The 20,336-nt window shown below is 45.8% G+C and overlaps 1 protein-coding gene across 2 annotated transcripts in view; it reads left to right on the top strand.

Moving 5' to 3' along the window:
- The window catches only part of PTAC6 (plastid transcriptionally active 6), a 114,506-nt gene extending 95,897 nt beyond the window's left edge, over positions 1–18,609 (top strand). Inside the window, exons 5-6 of one of the 2 annotated variants that reach the window (XR_015261756.1) lie at positions 7,757–7,857; positions 18,225–18,241. Coding sequence is in view for 1 of the 2 variants with exons in the window: in XM_086772425.1 (XP_086628551.1) it covers positions 7,768–7,857; positions 18,225–18,341 (207 nt within the window). In the remaining variant the exon portion in view is untranslated. Of the gene's footprint in view, positions 1–7,756; positions 7,858–18,224 lie in introns of both variants that reach the window. The other variant, XM_086772425.1, reaches the window with a different exon arrangement.
- The last annotated feature ends 1,727 nt before the right edge of the window (positions 18,610–20,336 follow it).

The following is a 20,336-nucleotide window of genomic DNA, read 5'->3' on the forward strand; positions in this document are numbered from 1 at the left end:
GGACACCCACACGCTTAATAGCACAACTTTAAAACCACAAATATGAAATGGACAACTTAAAAACAACTTGAATTTAAATGAGCAGAAATGGAAAAATGGACACCAGCACTGGGGCCGGAACGGGCCGACCCCCCCCTCAATATATGATATATTTTTTGGGAGTATTTAATGAATACAATGCTCCATGGGTTCTGAGAACCAGATAATGTCCATGTACATATGAAAACAATACCAAACAAATAGCTCGAATTTCGATGTAGAAGCTCGAAGCAGATCGACCACTAATGTGGCCCAATCTCTGCGGTCCTGTGCTTTCACTGGACTCCGCGGAGAGCACCACACTGGTGTTCCGAGACCACGCACAGACAGGCGCTCTCGTACTAACGCCTGGCTCTCCCGATCTCAGCACCTTTGGACCGAGGTTCTCCAATAAAGCTTGGACAACCCGGCACCGAACGGGTGTTGACGTAGAGGGATGAATCCCTTATCAGATTTAAACATATAATACTTTACTCAAATCTGAAAATCACTTACTTGTAGATGGTTGATAGAAAACCCATACTCGAAGTATGAAGAAGATGAAACCACCATTGTTGAAGTAATAGTTGCCTCGTGTAGAATCACCAAGACAAGTTCCACCACAAAGGGCACAGCCGCCTGCTGTGAGAGAAGGAGCACAACTTACTGGTGGTGGACAATGTCCTGGTAGCAAGATGCCAATGGTTGGTGATGCACACGCAGCCAGCGGGAGTTGGACACACGCAGCCAGTTGCTTTGGTGGGCTGCGTAGAAGGAAGGGAATGCAGTCGCCTGAGGGTGGAGGGCTACTGGCTGGAGAACAGGCGCACAGCCGGTTATTTTAGAGGTGGGCAGCCCTGTTGAATGCCCAGCGCAGCCACCAACACTGAAGTAGAAGCGCCTGGCTGCAGTGTGGTTGGGGCTGAAACATGGCCTTCCGCCTGCAGCCTGTGATGATGCAGCCACCTGTATGAGGGTATGCGCAGCAGTAAGGGGAAGATGGCAGCAGCCGCCTGTGGAGATGAAAGAGAGGGCAGTTTGCTGGTGTAAACACGCAGCCTGCAAGACCAGGGGATTCGCCTGTAGAGGGAGCAGCGTATGCTGTATGGAGATGGCCGCCTGCAGCAAAGCTTATGTATGAAGCGCACCTCAAGTCAACACTAGCCGCCTGTAGAAGTGGAGGCGCAGCCAACAGCAAACGATGCAAAAACCGTAGGGTGATGAACCAACGCAAAAGAAAAATAGAAGCGATGGATTCTACACGCTTGAAGGGGAGATTTCTTTTAATAAAATTTCATGTGGAGTTAGCTTTAGTGATACCCACGAATGCATGTGGGGGGTTAGTGGGGGTAGGTGACCATGCCCACCCCCACACTCACTTAAAAGTGAGGCTCCCCACCTTGGCCCCAAAGTGGGTGCCCAAAGGGGGTGCCCACTTTTAAATAAGTGTGAACCCCTAACCTTATAAATCAAAGGGTTAGAATTTATAACATTAAAACAACACGTACCATATACTTACCACCTGTTCACATGCACTGAAACTTGTCAGAATACAGGGCAGACTTCACGACTCACTGGCAGGCGTCCCCGCTCAGTAAGTAACACGTCAAGCAGGCAAACACACGAATACATGTCATGCGAAAACAGTTTCAAGCATGCAAATCATGTGTGCATGTGCAAATAGTAACATGGACATATCTCCCGTTCATGGAACATGTACAAAATATCTGTCGGCACAAAACTGGCACGACATAAAAACATATAAAAACCTGGTCTTCCTATGGAGTGACAGTCCCATAGGTAAGACACAGTTCCAGGCACGAGTTTCCCTAGGTGTGACAGTCCCATAGGTAAAACACGGCACGAATACTGGCTCTTCCATGGCGTGACAGTCCCATGGATCGAACACAGTCCAGGTCATACACGGGTGGCACTGATCTGGCTCCTGTCCATACGACACCATCCTGCTAACACACGGGTGGCACCAGTCTGGCTCCCGTCCATGTCAGCAAAAATACTGGCCTCTTCACATGAGACACCGGCCTGGCCTCAAGTGAACGAGACGCAAAAATGTGGGAATGGACCAAATGGTCGGCCAATTGGTGACAGAGAGAGAGAGATGATGAAATGAAATGTTATATTAACGTCTTCAAAAGGCCAAAGTGACCTATGAGACCAAAGTTACAACCATGTGACATTTGATACATTGTCTGGAAAAGAAAAGAAAGAACTGAAGGTAAGTATCTAGCCCTACAATACATCAGTAGGGAGCATCCGGAAGCAGCAACTAGGGAGAGTGGGAAGCTAATGCTACTAGTCAAAATGGGGTACATGAATACATGAATATGGGGGAGTACAAAAGTGACAGTGAGTACAACAGTATATGGCTGGAGTGGTAATCATCCTAGGAGCTCTAGCATGGGTGTCTAAGAGACCATGATGGCCTATGAGACCAAAATTGAGAGTACATCGCAAGTTGGTGTCTCATCAAAGAGAACAACCAAATGAAACTGAAAAGTACAATAAAATGACTATCTTACAGTTATAAGAATTGTAAGTAAGACTCCTAGATGACCAAAATTGAGAGTACATCTGAAGTTGGTGTCTCATCAAAGAGAACAACCAAATGAAACTGAAAAGTACAATAAACTGACTATCTTACAGTTATAAGAACTATAAGTAAGACTCCTAGATGATACTGAGTAGAAAATATTGGAAAATGTATATAATCCATGTATGCTGATCAGTTGAAGTGCTGCCCTCTCCTCAGATCAAATATCTCCGCCATGGGGTGTCTAGAATGGAGAGGTCATAGAAGCGAGTTAGGCGCCTCCGATGCCAAGCAATAATGGCTCTGATCTGGCGATGGTGAGGATGCCGTGGTCGGGATCTTGGTGGGCGTGGCTGACGAGCATGACTTAAGACGACTGCTCTATCAATGGTGACTCCTTGGGAGCGTGGCTGGTGTCCTGATTGCCCGATGGAGGAGGTATCAGGAGGTGTGTGGGCTAGGTTGCTGGTGCTGAAGAAATTTGTCAGGATCCTCTGCCTAGGTACATCATGGCTCGGTCTCTTGACTGCCAAGAGGGTCTCTCTGTGTCTCCTGAGCTCAAGTAGGAATAATCCGAGGCATCTCTGATCCTCAAACTCCATGACCTTGCATAACGGCCCAAAACCCTCTCAAAAGAGGCAGTGATATATCCCTCGGATCTCATAATAGACTGTACATCGGCAAATGTAGTGCTCCTCTGTCTCTGCCTCCTCGTAGCATAGCTGACAAATGTGGTCATCGGAGATCTGATGCACATATCGCCCTGTCTCAATCCGCAGCTGGTGTGATGAGGTCCGGATGTGTCCAATGGCACAACGTATCCGATGTGATAGGTGTACATCCATGTACGCTGGGCGGGTGATAAAACCATCTGGTGAGGTGCAGATAATGGCTCTTGTAATGAGCCATTTTCGTGCCTAAGGGCTCAAGGGGACTAGTCCATGTCCTCTTTGTGTCCACTCTGATGATATCCATCCTAATCAGGCGGTTCTGCTCTAAGTGGGTGAGATCCAAAAATGGACAATCCAAGCTGTACTGAAAGGGTGGGAGTGCCTCTATCTGCAAACCATGTAGGTCAAACCATGATCTCATCTGGGCATACCAGCAATGAATATTTCCATCCTCTGCCAAGTGTATGGATGAGGTCAATGCCAATCGGGAGTACCTCTGTTGAGGGAGCTCCCATAGCCGCTGTCAAAAGGTAACTGCTTGGAATAGGGCCTCGGTCACTACTGGTGCAGCACCCAACTCAGCCCGAACAATCTCATGTGGTACGATGATTTGCTCCGAATCATGTAGGCAATCATCATAATTTGTGGTCTCTCCATATGCCTCCATCCCTCATCCATCCCTCTCTGAGATCTGTGATGTATGCTGGGCCCCCAAATTGGAGCTCCGTAAAGGAGGGTCGATGTGAAAGTGTATCAAATAGCCACAATTTGGTGTGCGGCTCCTGAAACTGTGTGTGTGCACACTGCCTCTCAAGTACCCCCAAGGCTACATGCACACGAGCTAATCTGGCGAGTGGCTGCTGCTGCCTCTTTTAGGGAGAAACGCGGTCCTGTGAAAGTAACTCCCAAATAGACATATGACTTGACGTACTCAACCGGCTCCCCTCGGAAAGTGAATTGATACTCTGATCTCGTCACCCATGCCTGTGTGGTGTGAAACACAATAACCTTGGTTTTCCCAAGGTTCACTGTCAGATCTCTATCTGCAGAGAATGCTTGTAATGCATTCAACTGTCTCTGTAATCCCTCCGGAGAGTCTGAGATTAGAACAATATCATCTGCATATAACAAGATGGGTATCAACACCCCTTCCAGGCATGCCCCTGGGCCTCCCAATCTCTCTACATAATTGGAGACCACATCCATGTACAGTCCAAAGAGGGTGGGGGTGGGTGATAGCGGGCATCCCTGCTTCACCCCTATTGTGTTGGTCACCATATCAGATAGTCCGCCTAGAGCTCGGACTCTGCGTGTCACAGACTCATACAAAGCATATATCCCCACTGCATATCCTCAGGTACCTCAATGTCTTGCAATCTTTGCATAAGCCTGGCACGTGGTACTGTATCGAAGGCTTTGCATAAGTCCACAAAGTAGCAATATATCCTTCTCTTTTGTGCCCTGCCCTCTTCAATAAGTGCCCGAAGTGCCTCTCGTGAAGCCAGCCTGTCCCTTTGCTCGGTGACCGTGTCTCTTTGCCCAGTGGCTCAGCTCCGACTCCAATATAGAGCCATATAGTTTGGCCAAGTAATGACCAATCATGATCGTACTGTAGTTGCCTGGTACCATGGGGTCCCCATTCTTAAAGAGTGGTACAATGGTATGTTATGTCCAGCTTGCCGGAAAACCCTCACAAATGGCACAATTAAACACCTGTACAATCAGCGGAGCCAAATTGTCACGCACATATGAGAAGTGCTCTCCAAGTAGCCCATCATGATCTTGTGCCTTTCCTTTCTGTAACCTGTCTATCACATCTAGCACCATCTGCATAGTAAAAAAGGTGCTGCTAGCCGGTCAAGCTCCCAGTGGAGGAGGGGTGGGGGGCTGTCCTGGTGCATCATACAGCTCTCTAGCATAATCATGCCATGCCTCAGGTGTAGTAATCGGAGTACCAAGCTGTCTCTCCTGAAACATCTTCCATGCCCTCTTGCTGTCCTTCCCCAAGAAGAGTTGGTAGATCTCCTCTAACTTAGCCAGGTAGGCTAGTTTCTTCCTCCGCACAAGACGCCGAAAGATTATCTTGGCGTGTCTGTGTGTGTGAGTCCCAATGGCAATCTCACGCTGTAGCTTTGCCCGTGTCTCACGACACTCATCATCATACCAACTGCTTTTTGTGGGGCAGTGCTGCGGGGGGGAGGGGGGGGGGAGGGATCATAGTGCAGGGAAACGCATATGAGGCGGATGCATGTAGTACACCTGCCAATCCTCTCGTAATCCTTTCCAGAGGGCTATGCGGGTCTAATGCAAACAAGCCATCAGATACTGCATCTCGGTAAACCTGAACTGTCTCACGTGTAAACTGATATCTTGGGTACCTAGGTAGATGAGTGGCTGGCCCATCTCTCGGGGATCTACCTATTAGTGTGAAACTCAGGTATGCATGATCGGCTGCTATGCTAATGGGCCGACTGGAAATCGTGAAATCCCGCACATCAGGTATCAATGAAGGAGATCCCATCAAGTAGTCCACTGTGTTCGCTCCCCCTTTAGAGTTCCAGCATGTGAGAGCATCTGATCCCTACCATCTTGATAGGCCATTGTATATGACCAACCCATGTGCACTCCCAAGTGTGAGAAAATGCCTGTGCCATAATCTGTAATCTCCCCCTCATCTTGTGCTGATCTCTGCAACCCTACATCCTCTGCCGTGATCTCCCGGTACATAGCCTCATGAGTATCATACAGCTCTGTCTGTTCTGTGCCTGTATGTGCATTAAAGTCTCCCAATAGTAATATGTCTCCCATGCTAGCAAACCTCATGATATCATCATATAGTGGCGTATAGGGTGACTCTCCTAGAGAGAGAAATGAAATGTTATATTAACGTCTTCAAAAGGCCATAATGACCTATGAGACCAAAAAGTTACATCATGGTGGATCTGATACAATGTCTCGGGGGAGATCCCACAAGCCATGTATGTAGGAGACTGATCTCGTAAGAGCCTCAATCACCAGAGGGGCAGCCGCCAGCTCTGCTCGAATAATCTCATGAGGTACCACGGCCTTGGCTCTAATAATCCTAGCAATCATAGATACCAAAGGCCTCTCCGTACCTCTCCACCCGCCTGCGCTGTGATGGCCCACTGAAGGTCCCCATATCTGCACTCCATAAAGCATAGCTGATGACACTGGAGTGTCAAAAAGCCAAAGTTTCGTTCGAGGTTCCTGAAACTGAACCTTGAACACATCCCCTCCAAACCACCCAGGGCTGCATGTGCTCTAGTCAATCTAGTCTCTGCTGCTCTCCTCATCGAAAACACTGGCCCACTGAATATTACAGATATGTATATGCATCTGTATACTCCACAATTCTAGCCCATATGTAAATGTGGGAGCTGGTCGCCTAACCCACTGTGGCGTGGTGTTAAACACCATAACCTTGGTTTTGCCAAGGTTGACAGACAATCCACTATCATGTGCAAACTCATGTAAAGCATCCAGATGACGCTGCATACCCTCAGGGGAGTCAGAGATCAACACAATATCATCGCATATAACAATAGTGGGATCCATGTACCTGCTAGCTGGGCTCCTCTGTCCCCCAATCTGTCAATGTAGTCAGAAGCCTCATCCACATACATACCAAACAATGAAGGAGATAACGGGCAACCTTGCTTCACTCCTATAGTGGAGTGAACCAAAGTAGAGACCCCCTCTGGGGTGCGTACCTGTCCTGCAAAACTGATCTACATAAAGCCATAATCCCCCATATGAGCTCTGTGGGTATCCCCATCCTCTGTAATCGCCTCATCAATCTGGCTCTGGGCACTGTATCAAATGCTTTTTGGAAGTCCACAAAGCTACAATAAATCCATCGCCCATGCGACCTGCCCTCCTCAATAATGGCTCGCAGAGTCAAGATGTGGTCAAGAGTAGAGAAACCTCTCCTGAACCCTGCCTGTCCCTCTGCTCGAATGCGCTCTCTCTCTGCCCATCTACTCAACTGCTGCTCAAGAATGGATGCATACAATCGTGCTAGTGTGTGACCAATCATAATAGTGCGATAATTCCCTGGCTCCATAGGGTCCCCTGACTTGAAGATAGGCACGATGGTGGACATACTCCAAGTCTTGGGAAGCCTTCACACATAGCACGATTGAACATCATTGCTAGAAGCTCCGCCAGCATGTCTCTCGCATGAATAAAGTGCTCAGCGACCAATCCATCATGATCATATGCTCTCCCAGTCTTCATCCTATCAATGGCCTTCCTTACCATCTCTGTGGTAAAGAAAGTACCTGTCTGTGGGCATGGTGCTGGCGGGTCAGGAAAAGGTGTCTGTCCAGGAACTGTATATAGAGATGCTGCATAACTACCCCAGACCTTTGTAGAAGTGATGGCCAAAGCAGGGGAGGACTCATGAAACAAACGCCGAGAGAGAGAGAGAGAGAGAGAGAGAGAGAGAGAGAGAGAGAGAGAGAGAGCTTTTTGAGTCTTTTTCTGATTTTTTAAGGAATGTTACAGTTGACTGTACCAGGTGGTGTGAATCGAGATAGGAGTCAAGAGATTTTGCTTGTCCATGATGATGGAACTACTTTTACCGTTATTCCACAGGTAGAATTATCTTTTTCGTTAATGCAAAAGTTGAATAATTTTACTGTCAGAGTTTTCTCAAATATGTGTGAGAAGTTATAAAAACAGGCCCATGGCAAAAAGTATGTGCTTGGGTGTGTAGAGGGCTAGGGTTGGGTATGAACACACACATATGTCAGCTGTATATAGGAAAAAAAAAGAGGGGGATATGGTGAACACTGAGCATGGGCGTTATGTGTATTTCTTACTGTTCTTAGATACTAGCCCTTCTTCTTAGGTAACTCGTAACTAGCTATTAGGTAGCTAACGAAGGGTGATATCAGGTGAAATTTATAGTGAAGGGGCGGTGAACTAAAGCGAACCCGTTTCTTCACGGACTAGTTTTATACATTTCAACTGTGTAAATGAGAGGAAACATATCTTTCTGATGAATAACACGTGTGCTTTTAGATATATTCTTGAGCTTCTAGTAGTGGTTAATTTAACAATGTGAATCAACTAAGAAAACCCTTACCACTTTACTAGTGCTCGATAGTTAGAATGGAAATATATGTTTTCTTGAATCTCACAAAAGGATCTAGGTTAGATTCTTACTTGAATCAAATTTAAAAGTAGAGCTTGCGCTGCTTTGTCCTGCCCCCGCCTGCCCACTGCTGCCTCCGCCTGCCCCTCTGCTGCCCTCGCCTGCCCCTCTGCAACCCCCCACCTGCCCCTCTGCTGCCCTCGCCTGCCCTTCTACAGCCCCCGCTGCCTTCTGCTGCCCCCCCGCCTGCCCCTCTGCTGCCTTCGCCTGCCTTTCTTCAGCCCCCGCCAGCCCTTTTGCTACCCCCGCCTCCCCATCTGCTGCCCCCGCCTGCCCCTCTGGAGTCTGCTGCCCCCCTGCCCATCTGCAGTACCCGCCTGCCCCACTGCCTTTGCTACCCCAGCTGCTCCCACCCTTCTGCTCCCGCTCTTTTGCTCCCACCTCTGCCCCCCTTCTTCTGCACCCGCCTCTTTTTCAGCAGCAATTTTATCTGGATTCAAGTCGGCTGCCCACTTTTCTTGATTGGCTTTATGGCTTCTTCTGCCATAGCCAATCTTTCGTCACCCCCATTGGCCGGGAGAATCATCAATTTTTCACAAGACGAGCTCACCTCTCTTTAGCACGACATTGGCCTTGAGGTCCAGACCACCCTTGTTGCGAGAGTTTATGGTTCCCACCCCTCTCGTTCGCAGGCCCGTGATGAATGGCTTCTAGCAGCTCTCCCTTCGGAGTTGATTGTGCACTTTTAGGATACTCGTTTGCTTGGTCGAGGCTTCTTCCAGGTGGACTTTCATTCTTGAGAAGCTACTTCTCAAGTTTTGGCTGGCAGCCCCTTCCCTCTTGGTCCTAGGAAGATTTTCTTCTTTCAGTACCAGGTGGGCTTTGATCCAATGACGGAGGATCAGCGCCTTACCCCGGTCTCACTACGATTCCCTGCTCTTCCTCGGTCCTATTGGAAGCTTTTAGCTTCCATAGGGGCATTATTTGGCCAGGTTCTAGAGGTGCCAGTCCTTCCGGGCTCTCCTGTCTCAGCTTCCGCGGTTGTTACCGCCACACTTGATGGTGTACCCCGGGTCCTTGTGCTTGTTCCTGATCCATCGATTACTGATGATCATGTTATGCTTTAGAGACTTGACGGATCTCATTTCCGCTAGAGGATGGAGATTGTAGGCAGACCTGACCAGTGTCGGATTTGTCGTCGACAGGGTCACATTGCTAGAGATTGTCCAAGATCCTCTTATGGTTAGACAGATTGCCACTGATTTCTATCGCCAGCTTCTTAGTGCTGAGCCGCACTCTGATTTGAGACACAGGGCACAGAGGAAGGTTTGGAATGCATTGCCACATTTGATCACTATGGAGATGTGTGCCGCTCTGGACGCCCCTTTTTCTATGCAGGACTTCAGTCATGCTCTTCATGCCTTACCTCATGGTAAGTGTCCAGGGGAGGATGGCCTCTCCCCTTTTTTTTTTTTCATTTCTCTCTCTCTCTCTCTCTCTCTCTCTCTCTCTCTCTCTCGGGCTTATTTATCTTATTCCTAAGAGCGGGGATAAGGCATTGATTGGCCAGTGGAGACCTATCACCTTACTTGGGATTGCCTATAAGATTCTTGCTAAGGCAGTGAGCATTAGATTGCAGCCAATTTTGCAGGATGTCATTCATGATACTCAAAATGTATTCTTACACGGTAGGAGCATCTTTGATAACATTTTCTCGTTTTGGGAGGCCGTCAAATGGGCTAAAGTGAGCAATCAGCCCTTAGCCATTCTGCTCTTGGATTTTGAGAAGGCCTATGATAGAGTGGATTGGGACTTCCTTGAGGGTACTCTTAGCCATATGGGCTTCTCTCAGAGATGGATCAAGGGAGTTTCATGCATGTATCGTGATGCCCGCAGTAGAGGTTTTGCTTGCGGTGATAGAGGAGAACGGTTTCAGATTTCTCGCTCAGTACGGCAGGGCTGCCCTTTAGCCCCATTATTATATATCATAGTTACAGAGGCCATGAGCATCTTTCTCCACTCCACTGCTGGTATTTCGGGATTGAGGTTGCCTCTTCGTAGTCAAGAGGAATTGGTTGACTCTGAGTTAGCTGATGACAGAGCCATGTTCTTGGAGGCTTCACATATATGCTTATGTTCCTTCCGGGTAGCACTAGAGGAGTTCTGTTTGGTAGGGGCACTCATTAATTGGCACAAATCTGTTGGTTTTTGGGTTAGTGATCCACAAGAGTTGCTTAGGGTGCAGAGCTTGGTTTTACTTGGATCAGCAGAGGATGCACTGCTAGATATTTGGGATGCCAAGTTGGGATTGATATTTCTCTTGCACAACAGTTTGCTCCAATACTTATGAGTATTCGGAAGAAGCTCCTTCATTGGAGTTCCAGGAGATTAGATTTAGCTTCCAAAGCTTGGGTGGCTAATCAGGTATTGCTTGCCTTAGCTTGGTTTATTGCCTCTTGTTGGTGCTTCTCTCGTGCATGCATTGGCCAATTGAGGAGATTGATCCGCAATTTTCTCTGGTCGGGTTTGGATGGCGCCTCAGACACTCGTGCCAGGGTAACTTGGCTCACAGTTATTCAGCCCAAACGAGAGGGGGGCTTGAATATTATCGATCCGGATGTTCAGTGCAGGGCGTTGCTTTGCAAACATGTGGTCAGAGGTTTCCTACCAGGCACTGAGCCTTGGAAGGATTTTTTCTTGTCTTAGATTTCCGGATGTACACCCAGGGTCGGGAGAGACTGGATGCCCAACACATGTTTTTTGTTCACAGAGGCTGATATCAGGGCACCATCTTCCCCTCTTATTGCCATTGTCAGAGCATGGAGAAGCATGAGATCTTTTTTGCGACAAAGGCTTTCTAGGTCTTTGGATGAGGCTGACCGACAACCTATTATGTGGAATGAGCTCATTAGGGATGAGGCTGGTCGGCCACTTGGTGCATCTCGTTATATGCAGTGGTCAGGATGGGAGAGATGTGCATACACAGGTCTTGCTTGGAAGACCTTTAAGAGTCTTCCGGAGGATCGGAGAGCTGCATCCATTCAACATCATAGGGGCTCTCGCATTCGTGTTGATCAGATTGATGCAGCTATTCCGCATGAGTGGCTATCTGGGACCTTTTACAGAGACTATCATCCGAGTTGGCTGGGAGTTTTTTTGAGGATAGGCATACCTCTGCAGGTCATTGCTCTCCCGGGCCAGGGGGCTACAGATTGCATCATTTACTCTATCATGCCTGGAGAGAGATTGAGGAGATGTAGTATGGAGGAGATCATTCAGATACTAGGCTTAGTCCAGTGAGGATTGTTGGTCGTTCGGGGAAGCATTGATTCATTGACCCTTCTCCTCAGATAGTGATTCATGGCTCTTGGTGTTTGTGGTTATATGGTGGCAGTCCTATGAGATATCTTCAGTGGGATCCAGGAGAGGGAGTGGATTGATGCCTTCGATCCTTTGAAAAGCCTTCCTCCTTTTTTCAGTTTCACTGTCCGGAATGCTAGGCTTCTCCTCACTCGACATATGCATAGGATCCCTACTCTCAGGCCTCATTGGGAGAGCTATGATATTTCTCCAATGATACAGCGCAGAAATTGGCATAGACTTTGGCACTCATATAGAAGGAGCCAAATCTCTCATTTCTTTTGGTTATTCTTACAAGGTGGTCTCCCCACCAATCAGTGGATATCGGTTTTCGGTGTAGCACCTTCTTGTCCTAGGTGTGCGGCAGATTCCGAGACTGTACAACATTGTTTATGGGGATGCAGCACTGCACAGCAGATTTGGGGTTTTGTAGCCTAACTTATGGGCAAATTGAGTGGCCGAGCCATGCATGTGACTTGGGGGGCGGTTGCTTGGCTCTCCCAGTCCTGTCCGCAGCTTTCTTATGAGGGCAGTGGTACGAATTCTACTATTTTCATTCGTAGAGGTATTGCCCAGCATGGTTTATTGCAGGATGTTCCTCACTTTGATTATACACCCCCCCCCAGATAGAGGATTGACACCAGTTGGGAGATTGTTGCTAGTATTAGAGCATGGCAGATTTGGAGAGCTAGATGCACGGAGGCTATTGAGGGTGTCCAGATTTTTGGATCTCAGTGCATTAGAATTTAGTACTATATGGGCTGATATCATCCATACTCTTATGGCTACTTGGGCTCGCATTCAGGGGCCCTCTCGTTTTGCGCAGGCGAAGCGCGTGATATTTATGCGGGAGTGGGACCATGGCATCTTCTTTTCCTCTAGTACCACAGGTCTTACATGGCATCATGATGCTCCTCAGTGGTTGAAAGAAGTCTCTTTTTGAAAAAAAAATACTTTAAAAAAGAAAGTAGAAATTTGTTCATGATGCTTGATTTTGCCCCCCCTTTTTTTGATGAAGAGATTTTTCCTTAGTATCAAGGTTTGGTACGCGTCCAAAGCCGGCTTGGTCTTTCCACCCAAAGGCAATACAACTTGTGGTTGCAAAGCTGCCACATACCGATGGGGACCTCTAGGGATTTGAACCCGGGGCATCCCCTCCCCAAGTCACAAGCCCTCATCGTTCAGCTACATACTCATTGGCGATATTTCCTAAATTTGAGCCGAGAGTTCAACGTTTAGTCAAACAATTATGATTTGAAAATTCGCTCATATCAAAAGCTGGAAAAAACTTTTGGTAGAGGATGTGTTTAAGGTATTACCTCACGAGTCATGTCAGAAAACTTACTTGGAGTGTGATGCATTCTGTGAGGCCTGATGCATGTGACACTAGGAGTCGGTAGTGGTGTGCAATAAGTTTTTAGGCTGAAGGAGAGTTGGTAAGAAGCAGCTCCTAGCATGAGGACATGGAAATTTGACATATGGAGAATTAACCAGGGAGACCGTTGAGGTAATCAATAGCATTGTTTCGATCACCTTTGTGTGGATGGCATGGTTAGCTTTCTAACCGATGAACCTTAGGAGCTTGGCATCTAGCTCATTGCCCAACCATAGAGCCTTGAGGCTCACCACCGAGCTGGAATTCCAGAGGTGTCTAGAGACATAGCTTACGTTGTAGTAACACCAAGTCTCCCATACATTAGTTCCTGCTAGACCAGGATTGGAATGATCAATCTTCTTGTGAATTGTCCAAGTAATTGATTTACATAGTCCTCCCCAAGATAATGGTATGGGTAGTGGCAGGGTCCGAAATGAAGAGGTGGAGAATGTGCTTGTTAACCACTTTGCTGGTTAATATGGTTTCGTCCACTTGTCCTCGTACTCTAAGGTGCTTCTCCATCTTAACCCCATGTAACAGACGCCCATTCCTTGTAAGACGGTGTTGAAATCTATGAAGTGGCCTTACCTGGAGCTTAATGCCAAATAGGGAAGTCACAAGCTTTGTATACATCTTGCTTAAGACTAGAACTAGTGGCCATGTACCAAGTTTTTAAAATTTTGTTTGGCCTAGTAAGAAAGCTAGTTATTTCTATATAAGTCATTTTTGACATTAAGTAGTACACATTTATTCCCTTGCAATAGAATACTAGTGAGCTCTTCCTCTTCTCCCTACCCTGTTCTTGTGTTCTATTGAATCTTGCTTGCCTAAATAGGTTTGATTGTAGGATCTATCTTGAAGGAGCTTCTCCTCTCTATCGACCTCTTGTATGATTGATCCATAATGTAGGCAACTTTCTTCTCACCTCCATCAAGGTGATTGAAGCTCTACCTGCACACCCCATAGCCATGGAAGCATTCTCGTGTGACAATGGAGTGAGGACGTGACGGACAGGCTAGTACACCCACATCGGGAAGTGGCATTTGCGGCTCTACGGCAAGACCCAATGACACTTATTTTGGCATAGGCTATAGTAAGCTTGTGTCTTAAACATATTTGGTAGTGTTGACAGGGACTAGCCTTGGGCTTAGCACTATTTTTCCATCAATTCCAAGCTATTGGCTTCATTACCAAACCGAGTGCTTCCCTAATGTTAAGAAGGCAAGACTCCTTCGAATCTACCTCGAGCGAGGAGCTTTGGGAAAAAATGGGCCGATTAAATGTAGATGTGAGCGGAGGAACTGTGGAGCCCCTAGAAATGGGAGGTGCCATGGTCCTCTAAGCCCCAAATTCGCAAACATGCTTGGTGAATAGAGCCATAAACTTTGAAAATGCCATTTTATTGTCCCATCTTTGAGTGAAACTCCAGTGAGGGAGTGGGAGCAAGAGAGCAAGAGTAGAACCATCAAGGTGCGCTCCAATCGGAAGTACTCAAACCATGTAGGACGCCACACTTTTTCAAACTTTTGGCATCGGCCTCAAGTTGGGTTTCTCAAGCTGGCCATGGCTATGCAGCCTCAACCACTATTGTGGGCAATCGGGACATGTCTCTTTTGTAGTACCATCTGGGTGATCACATATAAGCAGCCCCTCATCCCTTTCATAAATAATCTCATTCTTTTATAGTTTCAGCAGTAAGCAGGAGCAGAATTATGTGTGCTTGAGTCCTAGGGCTTGTGCATACATAATCTCAGTCAAGCACTTTATTGTGCTTGAGTCCTAGGGCTTGTGCATACATACTTTATTGTGCTTGGATGTTCGTACTACAAAGAAATCTTAGCATCTCCCCGCTCTGATGGGAGCTTGCAATGTCGTGGCAGGATGTCTCAAATTTGCACCTGCCGGGTGGAGGGATGAGGCCTTTTAGATCTGGGGCATGTGGCTCTTAGAAGGGATCGTGTACACTCCCATGTACGTTGGGGTAGAGGATCACACATCCCTGTAGGCTGTTGTGAACCAGGTTGGTCCCGCTGCTGCACCTGTCCGGCCCTTATAATCGGTGGTTGTGACCCAAAGAATGGAGGTCCAGGATGCGCCTTGATTGGGTCTGTTTATCGGAGTGCTGCCTCAGCATGACATCTCTATGACGGCGAAGCTTGTGTAAATACATGCCTAAATATCTCTGCTCATACTGCATGATCTGTGAGAGGCGTCTGAATCCGTTCTGGTAGAGACAATGAAATTTCCCTCAGATCTTAGAATAGGGTGGGCATCTGAACCAATAGTACTCCTCGTCCTCCACCTCACCAGTACTCTGCGTATGTGCATCTCGTGGGATGCCCTTGGCTTTGCCAGACTTAACCCTACAGTGATGAGAAGATGCCATCAGCTGGCCGATCGCTATCCCTAGGGCATGTGACACGTGCATCTGTAGGTACTGTGGCCATCAATGAACCCATGTCCCAAAAATACTCTGTAAAACTAAGGTTTCATGGTGAGCGCTGGTGCTGACACCCATGTGTATACATGATGAATGTAAGTAATGGTTTGAAAGAGGCATCTATGACCAAAGGGAGCATGATCTCATGTGGCACAGCTGGCTTAATCTTGATCATACATGAGAGCATCATCACCTGGAGTCTCTCTATGCTCATCCATGTTGCCGCATTGAGATCTGGTTCCAGAAGGGGGCCTATACATTGCTGTTGGGTGCAGCAAGGTATCAACATTTGGTGTGGTGCCTCTTTAGGTGGGCTAGGGTTGCGTATCCTCTCACCAAACATGCATCTGCAGCTGGTCTCATGGAAAAGATTGGGTGTGTAAAAGTAACCCCAAGGTCCACATAAGATGAAACAATCTTCACCAGGGCTACCCTGTATGAGAAAGATGGGCTAGATGTAACCAAATATGATTGTCTAAGACCATGACCTTGGTTTTGCTGAGATTGACCATAAGGTCTCTTTTGTCATCAAACCTCTATAGTGCATCGCAACCCCTTCATAGCATAGTCAGAAGAAACGTGTTCATAACCCCTTTGTAGTGCATCTAAATGTCTCCGCAACCCTTTGTAGCATAGTCACAAGAAATGTTTCGAGGTTTTTCGAAAGGTTTCATCCCCTGGTTAAGGAACCGTGGGTTTCGAAAAAAGCAATATTTTCAACTACAAAATTTTTTAAAATTATGGAATCCACTTAAAAACATATTCAGCATTATGGGCAAATTGCTCCTTTAAATGCTAAAATTGTTTAATTAAGAAGGAGATGGGGGCAATTGGAAAAAAAAGGGTGGAGAAAATTAGGCAAATTAGGAGAAATTGGGGGAAATTGGAAAAATTGGGTGAATTGAAGCAATTGGGGGAAATTTAGAGAGAGAGAGGGACAATTGGGAAAATTGGGTGGGGAAATCAAGCACATTACGGGAAATTGGGCAATTTGGGGAGATGGGAACAAATGTTGTTGTTTTTTTTAAATTTAAAATTTGCAAAAAAGAGACTCCTTTTAGGTATGAGTAGACCATGCAAGGAATCCTCATCCCGAAATGTATGGTGATCTCAACCAATCTGGGGCAGAATGGTGCCAACAAGAGTCTTGTGGGGGTGGAGGAGAAAAAGATCCTATGATCCCACTCCCTCATGAAAACAGCGCGCTTTACTGGCGCAGACCTGGATGGTCCTGTATACGAGCCCATGTGGCTATGAGAGTGAATATTGTCCCCATATAGTACAAATGCATTGATCGTCGTATATTTGAATGCCCTCTAGAGCCTCTGCAATTGGGAAAATTTGGGTGGGAAAATTAGGCAAATTAGGGGGAAGTGGGCAAATTGGGAGAAATTGGGGAAATTGAGGGAAATGGGATAATTGGGAAGAAATTGTGTTTTTAGGGGTAACTTGGCAAAAATTTAACGAGTTAGATAAATTTGATAAAATTGTTTGTTGTTGGGGGAGAGAGAGAGAGAGAGCGAGAGAGAGAGAGAGAGTGCAGGAGTTTATGTACGACCAACACAACATGCGCGAAGGAGCAAAACATGGCAAAATTGGGAAAAAGAACGTTAATTTCCCCCCTTCCCCAAATCAAACGAAATGCCATTTTCCAAGAACTTGAAATTTGTTTCGCCCTAGAAACATTTCGTACGCTTGGAACAAGTTTTTTTTGTGAGCATGCTCTGTAGAGGCTGAGATGAGAACAATGTCATCTCCATATAGTAGAATGGGCACCCCTGCATGAGCCAGGCATGAGCTTGCACCCCCAAATCTGTCCAGAGTGAGATCACATCCAAATAGTGTATGGAGAGTGGGCAGCTGTGTTTGACTCCAGTAGTGTGTGGAGAGTGGGAAGCTGTGTTTGACTCCAGTAGATATCCTTTGAGAGCCCCCATGGTGCCCTACTTTGCCAGACTCATTACCTCATATAAAGCCACCACGCCCCAGATGATGTATTCAGAAGACAGACCCCAGGGGTCTATGAGACCAAAAAATAGTACAATGAATCAATGAATATACTGAGGCATGGAAAAAAGGAGAGACTAGCTAACAGTGCTGTGAGAGCCAGATGGCTGATACAATATTTTACTGTGTGGAGATGAACAGGAGATAGTATAGCAAGACTCATCTAATGATGCCATCCTCCAACGCAGATCGGAGGGCTGTAGTAATATCTCTTGCCTGGGTTGGGAGCTCTCCATGTTGTCAAAGAATGTCTGGGATCTGTAGCTGACAGGTAGAAGTTCGGGGTGCTTTGGGGGTTGGGGATGTGGCCCTCTCTTGTGACCCCCTGGGTGCATGGGGCAGAGAGAGAGAGAGAGAGAGAGAGAGAGAGAGAGAGAGAGACTAACATCTACAAAAGACCAAAGGGTCTATGAGACCCAAAAGTATTACAATGAATCCATGACAGAATGGTGTCATGGGAAAATAGGGGGAGACAGAAGGAAAGAAATAATGTCTACAAATGACCTTAATGACCTTTTGAGACCGACAAATAGTACATGTCTCGATGAGAAATACTTGATCATGTTAAAAAAACAAAATTGAAAAGGTTGAAAAAACAAACTAGCTAGCTAATATGCGAGTGGAGAGAGAGAGAGAGAGAGTTCCAATCAACACAGACTGCATTTTGTTGTGTTTTATGATAGTCCAAAAGGAAGACTCCGGATCAGCTTGTGTATGAGAGGAACTGGGCCAAGACTAAGAAAGACATGGATAATTATCTCAGGAGCTTTCGAGATTATCCGATTTCTAACTGGTTCTAACTGTAGATGTTTTCACTGCATGTGTGTAGTATTATTCATCATTTGCAACTGTGATGAGCACACATCTTGTCACTTTTGCATGCAAAATGGTAGGATTTGTCATAAAGCTAGAGCGCACCCAAGCCCAACAACTTTTGAAATCAAAGCTCCACACGATTGGTAAAATTCTTCCTTGAGAATTGGTGGATGTATTGCAGGGTTTTTATTCCGGGGTACTTTATTTGCCTCTCATTGTATCTTGACAAATAAAGCTAGTTTGAGGATGGGAGATACTTGTTTGGAAAAGCATTTACTCAATGCTCCACTTGTGTTGTTTCTGTGGGTGATAGATGTGATCTATTATGTAAAGCCTTATGAGGAAAGTGGTCAAATGGTTAGGAGACGACTTGTGTAGGCTTGGCACGCTTGTGTGAGCTAAGTGATCACATTAGTGATTGCTCAGATAGTAAATTGCGTTACTAATTCTAACAACACTAATTCCAACAAGTCATGAAAAAATTATGAAATACGTGAACCAAAATTTATTATTCTAGTCTAATCTATACCTAATGCAGCTCAATGCTTATGTTTTTGGAGTGGATTTTGCTCTTAATCACAGTCTCTAAGCTATTTCTTGATTCAATACAATGAAATCTATGTCTATGGACTTGAAAGTCATGCAAAAACCAGGGCTTTTCCTCAAGATATGAAATTAGAATGTAACAAACTTTAAAACCAAATAGAAAACAATAAACTAATACATCTAAAGCTCCAATGGTATGTTTTTTAGAAGATTATGTCCCAATTAGGGGATCTTAAGTTCGGAGCACTTGCTAGGGTTTTCTTAAGTTCATCATATGCTTGTTGACATTCCTCAATCCATTCAAAAGCCAAGCAATCTAAGCAATGGTCATGCAATGTCTACATAGGTTAGTATGACCTTCTATAGTACTTAACATGTCCCATAAACCTTTGTACTTCCTTGAAATTTATGGATGGTGGAAGTTCCTAAATCAAATTCACTTTTCTCTCATTTGTGGGGATACCATTTTTAGACACAATGTGTTCCAATATAATACCATGCTTCACCTAATATTGGGATTTCAATGCGTTCAAAGATATATTCCATACAACTGGCACCTTTGTAATACTTTTCTTAAGAAAGATAATTGGTTAACCTAAAATTGGACTTTGAATGGGTTCAAAAATATATTACATACAATCGGCACCTTTGTAATACTTTTCTCAAGCAAACGGTGGTGTTTCCACTTGGAGTGAGCACATAAATTGTTAATAAAAACTTTTAATTACTTATGTAGATAATCTTTGAAAGAGATGTACACATTAGCCACTGGAATGTGGTAGGGGCATTGATTAGTTTGAAGGGCCCGATAGGTAAACATGTCTCTCCATCATTGTGAATGCGGCCTTGTTTTGATCTTGTTGGAGATGACAAGCTCAACATGAGCTGACACTCATGATGTGTCTGGGTAACTATTCCACATTTACACCACTGGTATATTTGGTAGTTGACACGATGGATCTTCGTTAGTGATTCTACAATTGGACTATCCCTACCTAGTCCAATCGAGTTATGGCATACGTCTCTCGCCAGCTCACATTATGGGCCACTTGTATATAATAATGTAGTATCGGGTTTTCATTGATCTTTTGTAGCCTTCTTTTGAGAGAAAGAGGAAGAAGAAGATTTCAACCTTCCATCTTTGTGTGTGTTATCCATTGTTGTGAGTTTTGTGTGTGTGCGCGCTTGCAAGAGCTCAAGATCTCTCTCCTCTTCCAATATTTTCATGGTATTAGAGCCTAGTTCAAGCTAACGAGCTGAGTGGCAAGCAAAGTAAGCTCTATGAAGGCAAAGGAAGTGGTACACATGTAAGAACATCATCATCTCTATCCTTTTTTTGTTTAGGTACGACATTCCCTGGGTAGCTCTGTATTAGCATGAAGGTGCTTGTTTGGTACGTAGTACTTTTTGAAATTTTACGGGGCTAGATTTGC

The sequence above is a fragment of the Cibotium barometz genome, chromosome 32 (genome assembly GCF_041138505.1).
Source record: "Cibotium barometz isolate CiBa-2024 chromosome 32, ASM4113850v1, whole genome shotgun sequence".
NCBI lineage: Eukaryota > Viridiplantae > Streptophyta > Polypodiopsida > Cyatheales > Cibotiaceae > Cibotium > Cibotium barometz.